Genomic DNA, 9,214 nt, shown 5'->3' with positions numbered 1-9,214 from the left:
ACCTTGGCCTTTCCCCGAGTTCTCACCTTGGCCTTTCCCCACGTTCTCACTCGCCTGCCACTGCGCGTGCCCATTTCACCTCCACTACAACCCTCTGAGGAGGTCGCTGAGCAAACTGAGGCTCAGTGAGGGCAGTGGCCACCCTGATTTAGGGCCACCTCACTGAGGCTGCGTAGGGAGACCAGGATGTGAGTGGTGGTCCCTAGAATTGTCCGTGGTAGTCTTGATTCAGGTGCTGTGGTAGCAGACTTGAACTCAGGCCCAGCTGCAAAGTCCGCACTCTTTCCCACCTCACTGTGCATGTTCCTCCCGCCTGAGCTATCCGCCTCCCCGGCAGCCTGTGGAGTCCTTAAGAGCAGAGCCTCGTGGCCCCAGCACCAGCTGGCCATTGACAAAGTCAGTTAAGTTGAATATCACAAGTGATACATGAGGGGCTCCATGTCCCATGCTCCCTCTGGGAGAAAGGCAGACCCCTGTACCTCAGACCTTCCGAGGAGAGGACCCACATCAATGGCAAGTGGTCCTGCCTCTCTCCCACAGCTCCTGTGGTCCTGGGCACTCACAGCATTCTCCAGGACATGAGCATTCCCAAGGGTACACAGTGTTTGGATATACACAGTATTCTCAGGATACACTGCATTCCTGGGAATAAACAGTGTCCCTAGGCCCTGTCTCTTAATGAGGAGCGTCTGGGTGGTGCCATCAGTTAACGTGCTCAGTTTGGAAGTTCGAGTCCACCCAGAGAAACCTTGGAAGAAAGATCTGGTGATATACTTTGAAAAAATCAGCCATTGAAAACCCTATGGAGCACAGTTCTACTCTGACACATGTGAAGTTGCCATGAGTTAGAGTTGACTTCACAGCAACTGGTACTGGTGTTTCTTAACAAAAATGAGGCCGACAGCCTCCGTGAGCACAGAGAGCCAGAAGGCAGAGGTAAGCCTGTGCCCGCAATAACACCTGTCTTCTTTCTTTCTTCCCTTCCCAATCAGTTTTGTATCCCAACCTGGCAGAATTGGGAAGCTATATGGGCCTTTCCCTCTCCAGTCAAGAAGTTCAGCAGAACCTGCCTCAAATTCCAGAGGGTGACAGTGTATGTGTTTGTCTCTTGCCTAACATGGGCACAGAATATCCCAACTCTTCCTCCTTCTTGGTCCTGACGTTTAAACAGACTTCCTTTTCCTCTGTGCTGGAATCCCCTCTGTCCCCAGCATTCTGTGGCTCTGTTTCTTTTTTAAATAATATTTTATTGTGTTTTTTGTGTTTACACAGCAGTTTAGGTTCCCCTTCAACAATTTCTACACAAATTGTTCAGTGATATTGGTTACATTCTTCACAGTGGTGAACGTTCTCAATATTTCTGTTCTGGTTGTTCTATTTTCATTAATCTAGTTTCCCTGCCTCCTTACATTCTCTTTTTTGTTTTAAAGTAATTGTTGACTGTGGCTCTGTTTCTTAATGGCACTTTTCATTTTGAGCTGTCATTAAAAGAGTAGTGGGGTTTCTTGTCTTCCTGTGGACCTGGGGCTGGAGGGCCAGAGTCTGCTCTTTGACCTCTGGCTTCAGGATGCTGACCTGAGCCTGGTGGATGAGAAGGGAGGACATTAACCCAGCCTCAGCCTGGGGGGCTTCTACTGGAGAACTGCCTGTGACTTGAAAGCAGCTGCAAGGGACAGGCAGAGCTGAGAGGGGAGGAGCTTGTCATCCACTTGTCCCCAAATTAAATAATATTTCTTGGTTCCCGCTCTTCATGGCTTAGGGGAGCAAAAGACCCTAACACAGAAATATTCACTACTGAAATTGTCTTCACTTCTAAAAGCAGTTGCCACTCAAACCCCTCCTAATTAGTTCTAGCATCCCTGGGGGGCCATGTGTCAGCGTCTTTGTCTGCCAGCCTCTCCCTGACTGAATTATAACCAAAGTGCAACTGCAAACCTTGCTAAGGCTGGAGAATTTCATGCAGTTGATGGAAGTGTTGATGGAGGATTGCCACAGCCACGTACGTATCCACTGACAAATGAGGATCTCCCAGGGCCAGACTGGTTAGCAACCCAACAGGAGAAGATAGCCAAGGATGAGGTCATGTGGGACCCTGAGAAAAACACGATGCTCTGGGTGTTTTTGCAAAATGACCCTCTTTACGCTGTGAAACACAAACATGAAGAGAAGGAGATCATGTTGTGTATAGTTCAATTTTAATCAGGTGATTTAATCATTACTTGTTCCAATTATTAAAACATAAATGCAGTCAAATTTTGATAGATACATGAATGTTTATAGTTTTAAAATTTTTCATTAGTTTTTAACTTTTTATCTTGAAACAATCATAGATTCACAGGAAGTTGCAATGATAGTACAGAGAAGTCCTTTGTACCCTTCACTCAGTTTCCCCCAATGATTACATTTTACATAAAACAAATTAAAAAAACCCAAACCCATTGCCAATGAGTGGATTCCGACTCATAGCGACCCTATAGGACAGAGTAGAACTGCCCCATAGGGTTTCCAGGCAGCAGCTGATGGGTTCAAACTGCTGACCTTTTGGTTAGCAGTCAAGCTCTTTAACCACTAATATAATATCAAACCCAGGAATTTTCATTGGTACAATGTGTGTGTATAGTTGTCATCACTTGTATAGACTCATGTAACCACCGACGTCAAGATACAGAACTATCCTATCAACTCAAAGATCTCCTTCATGCCACCTTTTTGTAGCCAGACCCATCCACACCGTTAACCCCTGACTCATTAATCTGTTTTCCGTCTCTATGATTTTGCAATTTCAGAATGTTATATAAGTGGAATCATACAGTATGTGACCTTTTGAGATTGGATTTTTTTTTTTTTTTGGCTCAGTATGATGCCCTAAAGACCCACCCAACTTGTTATGTGTCACAACAGTTCTTTCCTTTTTATTACCGAGTAGTGTTCCATGGTATGGATGTACTGCAATTGAGGGACATTTTGCCAGTTTTTAGTCTATTACGAATAAAGGTCTTATAGATGTCCCTGTACGGGTTTTTGTGAAGACGTAAGTTTTAATTTCTCTGGGATAAATGCCCAAGAGTGCAATTTTGGGTCACATGATAAGTGTATCTTTAGTGTTTTTAAGAAATTGTCAAACTGTTTTCTGGAGTGCCTATTTCTAGGGGCCTGGCTTTGTCGCCCCCTAGTGGCCTCCTGGAGCCGCGTCCCCTTTCCGCAACTGGAGAAGTGTGTGGTGGGGGTGGTGGGACAGTAGAAGGGGGTGGGGCAGGAGCCTAGGATCCTCTCCATCCCTCCTCCCTCTCTACACCCACTGCGGTAGACATGCCGCACGAGGCCCCAGAGGCCCAGGCTGACCCTTTTCCACTGGTGTCTGCAGACAGCGGCCTCGGGCCCGTCGCTAGGCATGGTGGTGGCGCCGGTGTCCGGAGATAGCCTGGGTGCGCGGCGTGCGGAGATCAAGTCCGGGGTGCGCGAGATCCACCTGTGCAAGGACGAGCGGGGCAGAACTGGGTTGCGGTTGCGGGCCATCGACAAGGTACGGCGGGGCAGGACGGGACAAGGGGGCTTACGGGGCAAGCGCATCGCGGTGGGCTGCGCCCACAGCCCGAGCGGGACGCGCTCCCCACACAGTCGCCTAGCAACCCGAGAGGCGACTGCGCACATTGGATGGCGTGGGGTTGGGCGTCTTCCCCTCCCCGGGCTCGGGGCGAGCGGTCCCAGTCCACAGAAAGGTGCAGATAGGGGGCCTGAACCGAGCTCCTCCTGATCCCTAAGCTCAGGCTCTTCCCGCCCCCAAAGCCCCAGGGCTGGTGCTAGGTTGTCGCAGGGACCGCTCACCTTCCCCTCGGTAGGCTCCTGTCGCTTAGAGCTCCCCCACTTCTACCAACTCAAAGGCATTTGGCGACCAGCTTGTATAGACAGTAGAAGGCAGTGATAGCTGAATGCCTTTATGAGAGGCAGGGCAGCGTAGAGGTTAGGGGTGCAGCCTCTAGCCAGTGTTGAAACCCAGACACAGCACCTCCTAGCCACGTGGCCTGGAGCGTTGTCTTTTCAGGAAACTGGTCCCTGCTGTTGTACCTGCAGTGAAGAGCAGTAGTTCTGATACTCTGTAGGCCCCCAAAGCACCAGGAGGAAAAAGACAGTGGGAGGATGAACTAGAGTCAGGGCTGGGGCACGGCGAGCGGACTCAGGGCCTGCCTCCCCCAGGGCATCTTTGTGCAGCTGGTCCAGGCCAACACCCCTGCATCCCTCGTGGGGCTGCGCTTCGGGGACCAGATTCTGCAGATCGATGGGCGCGACTGTGCCGGCTGGAGCACAGACAAAGCCCACCGGGTGGTGAAGAAGGCGTCAGCGGAGAAGATCATCATGATCGTTCGGGACAGGTGAGCAGCCAGGCCGCCGGAGCCTCTCTGTCCAACCCCAGCCCGGTGCCCAAGCCCAGCTCACTGTCCCTCCCGGTCAGGCCGTTCCAGCGGACTGTCATCATGCACAAGGACAGCACGGGCCAGGTCGGCTTCTTCATCAAGAATGGGAAGATCATCTCTGTGGTCAAAGGGAGCTCAGCGGCCCACAACGGGCTGCTCACCAACCACTACATCTGCGAGGTGAACGGGCAGAACGTCATTGGGCTGAAGGTAGGCAGTGGCCAAGATTCCAGGGCTGAGAGGTTCTGCTGGGGGATGGGAAGGATCAAGTCCATGTGCGGGCTGCTGCCCCCTCTGAGCCTCAATCTCCTCATCCTAAGCTTGTTGGGAAGATTCAATGAGACAATGTACAAAGAGCTCCAAGCACAGTGCCAGGCACATAGTAAATGCTCAGTAAATATTGGCTACTGTCACTTATGGAGACCTTGGGTGGTGCAAATGGTTAATGGGCTCAGCTGCTAACCGAGAGGCTGGAGGTTGGAGTCCACTCCAAGGTGCCTCGAAAGAAAGGCCTGGTGATCTACTTCTAAAAAATCAGCCATTGAAAATCCTACAGCGCACAGTTCAACTCTGACACGCATGGGGTCAAAGTCGACTCAAGGGCAACTAGTTTTACTGTCACTAACATATAGAGGCCAGCGGTATGACAGAAGGAGGGGGTGCGATGGTGTGTGTAAGCACGTGTGCACCCAGGTGAGGACGCGGGGACCCAGGTGGCTTCTGGCTGCATTGATGCCTCCTCACTCTGCGTGGCACTTGTTTGCACACTGAATCACGTTCGGGTAGTAAGAATATTTTTTAAATGGTTATTTGAAGACCCATCTCTGGCCTTCGTTCATTTTTCAAGGCAGGTGTGTGGGGTGAAAGGAGCCCTGGTGGCACAGTGGTTAAAGCGCTCAGCTGCCAACCAAATGGTGAGCAGTTCAAACCCACCAGCCGCTCTGTGGAGGAATGATGTGGCAGTCTGCTCCTGTAATGATTTACAGCCTTGGAAATCCTATGGGGCAATTCTACTCTGTCCTACAGGGTCGCTATGAGTCAGAATCAACTTGTTGGCAGTGAGTTTGGGTGGTGTGGGCGAGTTTTTCCTTTAACATACAAGAAGGAGCGAGTACTCTAGGAATGGTGCTGTGCATATGGATTGTGTGGGTGCCTTTGCGATGACTCCTGCTGCCTCCTGGACCTTGGACGATGATGAGTCACACGGCGTTCGGTTCGGTGGTTTTATCCTGACTTCATGCCACTTAAACCGAAGAGCAGTTCTCGGTCCCAGTTGTGCTTTAGGCTGAGAGCCCTCAGTCTCCCAGAGGTGGCCTGGGCAGAGGCACCTCACTCCACAGCTGGCACAGGCCTCCTTCCCCATGAGGGCCCTCCCCAAACCATTCCTTTCGCACATGGTCTGATTCTCAGTGCTTGTCAGTCTTCCCCACCCTCCTTGAAGGCTTGTTCTGGTGGCTCATGATCACTGTGATCCGGGGGTTCTTCCTAATGTCTAAGATCGCTCCTGCTGCATCTTCTCCCTTCCCCTGGGATCAAGCATGACAATCTAAAGGATACTCATCTTACTTAAGAAGTAGATACAACAATAACGATACAGGTAGTCCCCAGTTTACGACTTAATTGAATTACGAGGAATCGCGCTTACAACTGTCCCTTTTTTTTTGGTACATCTTATCGTTAGTAATATGTACTACATACAGTGTCGCAGTGTGTATTTGCTAATGTCATCATAGCTGTAAGTTTATATGTAATGTTTCCAACCTCCAAAGACAAATAAAGACAGCATTTATAAAGATACTGATCATAAAAGGCAGTAATAATGAAAACTAAAAAAAAAAAAAATGACGTATTTGACTGACATGAGAACTGACTTACCACAGTCATCGGAAGGGAACCGCGTCGTGAGCAGCTGGATTTTCCTGATGTGGCGCAAATTCACCCCTCTTTCATCTTCACTGTTCTGGAGAGCAGTCATTCTAAAATGTGCTGCAGATGCTGTCATCCTCACTGATGGCTCGAGGTGTTGACCAAACCGTGGCGCTGTGAAGTCCTTAGGGACTGGGCTTGTCCCTTTACTGAGGGCTCCAGAGAGCTATGCTTCTTGAGTTCATTTATCTTTTCAAAGATTATCTGTTTCTTCCCTGTGGTCATCACTAATCCTGTCTAACACATCTCTCCCATTTATTTTGGAGCAGCTAAGAAAACACATAAGCAAGTAAGATGTATGTGTAAGGTGAAGGTCACTAGGTTCTGAGGAAGGGGCCAAGGCTCTTGTATGGCCACAGTTTTAGTGTTTAGACACCAACACACTTTGCTTAAAGACTTAGTTCCTGGCTCTCCCCATGATCTGAGTGGTTTCTGCAGGCCTTTCTCTTTTCATGGATCTCCAAGATGTAAGAGAAAGAGGTCCCATGTGAGGCCTGGCTCAGGCTGGCTGGCTGACAGTGCCCGGAGAGTGGGTGGTTGTGCTTCCTGTCTCGCTTGTGCTTTGGGGCCAGAACCTGAACTTATTTGGGGCCAGGGATCTGGGATAGAAAATGCGGGCCTCATGAGGCTCTGGGAATGCTTTAGGGGAAGGAGAAGGAGAAGGAGAGTAACCTTCATGAGGCCCTGTTACGTGTCAGCCCACCTGTGATGGTTAAGGTTGTGTGTCAACTTGGCTGGGTCATGATTCTTAGTGGTTTGGCAGTTATGTAATGATGTAGTTATCCTCCATTTTGTGATATAATGTAATCACCTCTATGATGTGATCTGATGTGATCAGCCGTTCAGTTGAAAAGGAGTTTCCTTGGGGGTGTGGCCTGCATCCAATATATGTGGATGTTCTGGCAAAGCTCGCTGGCTTTTGCTCGCTCTGGATCCTGCATCTGGCTCATCATCATCTGACCTCCGGTTCTTGGGACTTGAGCCAGCATCCTGCTGTATTGCCTGCCAATCTTGCGATTCGTTGGCCTCCAAAGCCTGTGAACCAGCGGCCTGCCATCTGACCTGCCAGTCTTGGGTTCGTCAGCCCCTGCAGCTACGTGAGTCAGGAGAAGCCTCCAGCCTGACACTTGACCCATGGACTTGGGACTTGCCAGCCTCTACAACCATGTGAGCCATTTCCTTGAGATAAATCTCTATTGATATATATGTATACACTTCACTGGTTTTGCTTCTCTAGAGAACCCAGCCTAAGAACCACCCAAGGAGCCTCATACAACTAGCCTTCAAGAGGGTGGGGAGTGGCCCAGAGGCTGATGCTCTTGCTCAACCAACACTTACCTGGAGGGCTGCCTGGGACCCTGCCCTGGCAGGCTCAGGTCTGAGGCAGCCCTGCGCCTGCAGTCAGGTGTCAGTCGGCTGCCTCTAGCAGCGGCCACCCTGACCCCTGCACAGAGGTGCCCACAGGGTGACCACTCACTTGCCTTGTTTCCAGGACAAAAAGATCGGGGAGATCCTGGCCATGGCCGGGAAAGTCATCACCCTGACCATCATCCCCACCATGATCTACGAGCACATGGTCAAAAAGTAAGACTGCGTCCTCCCTGCCTTCCCTCCTCCCTCTCCACCTCCCAGGGCACACCTGGGCTCAGACAGGCCTGGCCGCCCCCAGCAGCCTGCCCTGGCCTCCCCTTTGCCCTGGCCCCTTTAAGGTTGTTGGTGACTTTGGGTGATTTGAAAGTCTTAGGAATTGAAAGCCCATATGGGGAGGCACAGTCCTCAAGGGAGAAGACATTGTCAGTTTTGACCACTGTCATCATTTCCATACCCAGGTTGTCCCCGAGCCTGCTCCAGCACACCATGGACCACTCCATCCCAGATGTCTGAGGCTACAGAGGGGCAGCTCGGGCCTCTCGCCCTTTCTCATCCTTCTGCAGGAAAGGGCGGTGTCCTGGGATGACAGGGTGCAGCTGGCTCACTGCCTGGGGTTGTGTGCCTGGGGGGGCTGCTGCGGGGGGAGGGGAGAGGGGGCATTCCAGGCAGAGTGGACATGGAATGGCAGGGATTTGTCATTTACACACACAGGCCTCCTTGGAGCCTCAGAGCTCTTGACTGGGCTACGGCTGGTGCAGGACCTGCAGGCTCAGAGACTCTGTGCTCATTGAAATGCTGGGCACACTTAGGGCCAGCCAAACACATCTTAGAGTTGCAGCTGGGCCCCTTTCTGGCTGTTTGCCTCTACCAGGACAACGGTGACAGGTTTTGAGAGAACAGAAATACATTCTTGGTGAGACTATCTCCTTGTGCCTTTACTTGATCTTTGTCACACACTGTACGCAGCTATAACTCTTGACTGTCTTTGGAATAAAGATATGATTTTAAGTAAAGCCCCTTCCTCAAAGGTCATCCTTGGTCCCATGACATGCCAAGGCTGACTCTGTTTAGCAGTGGTGAGACCAAGGCCTTCCTACGCGTTCCCTCTGGGAGCAGTGACATGGCTGTGCCGCGGTGAGATGCTGCCCTGCCAGCTGTACACAGGGACAGCTACAGTAGTGGGGACAGTTTGAGGTCTGCAGAGGCAGCAGGTCTGATGGGGAGACAGCTTTGGAGCATTCCACTGCTGAGTGACCTCGGTCTGTTTCTGCATCTGCAAAATGGGAATAAGAACCCACTTGGGAGGGGGTTGGGGAGGATGCAATGTGACATTCCTGAAGTGCCCAGCAGGTCTGACCCTCAAGGCTGAGGGGAGGCAGGTCTAGCTTCCTTGCCGACCCAGTGGAGAGAGGAGGGCACGTGAAGCCGCAGATCCACGCAGATGCGTGGCAGAGCTGGAACCAGCACGTGGCTGGACATTGGGAGAGAGCTCTGTCTGGTCGGCT

The 9,214-nt window shown here is 51.2% G+C and overlaps 1 protein-coding gene across 1 annotated transcript in view; it reads left to right on the top strand.

Moving 5' to 3' along the window:
- SDCBP2 (syndecan binding protein 2) overlaps positions 1-8,696 on the top strand; it is a 19,324-nt gene extending 10,628 nt beyond the window's left edge. Inside the window, exons 4-9 of the mRNA XM_004370495.2 lie at positions 993-1,093; positions 3,365-3,523; positions 4,195-4,370; positions 4,451-4,622; positions 7,831-7,922; positions 8,168-8,696. Of these exons, the coding sequence (XP_004370552.1) occupies positions 993-1,093; positions 3,365-3,523; positions 4,195-4,370; positions 4,451-4,622; positions 7,831-7,922; positions 8,168-8,222 (755 nt within the window). The 3' untranslated portion in view covers positions 8,223-8,696. The remainder of the gene's footprint in view (positions 1-992; positions 1,094-3,364; positions 3,524-4,194; positions 4,371-4,450; positions 4,623-7,830; positions 7,923-8,167) is intronic.
- The last annotated feature ends 518 nt before the right edge of the window (positions 8,697-9,214 follow it).

This window comes from Trichechus manatus, unplaced genomic scaffold (assembly GCF_000243295.1).
Source record: "Trichechus manatus latirostris isolate Lorelei unplaced genomic scaffold, TriManLat1.0 scaffold00008, whole genome shotgun sequence".
In the NCBI taxonomy this organism is placed as follows: Eukaryota; Metazoa; Chordata; class Mammalia; order Sirenia; family Trichechidae; genus Trichechus; species Trichechus manatus.
This window is presented reverse-complemented; position numbering and strand designations above follow the sequence as displayed.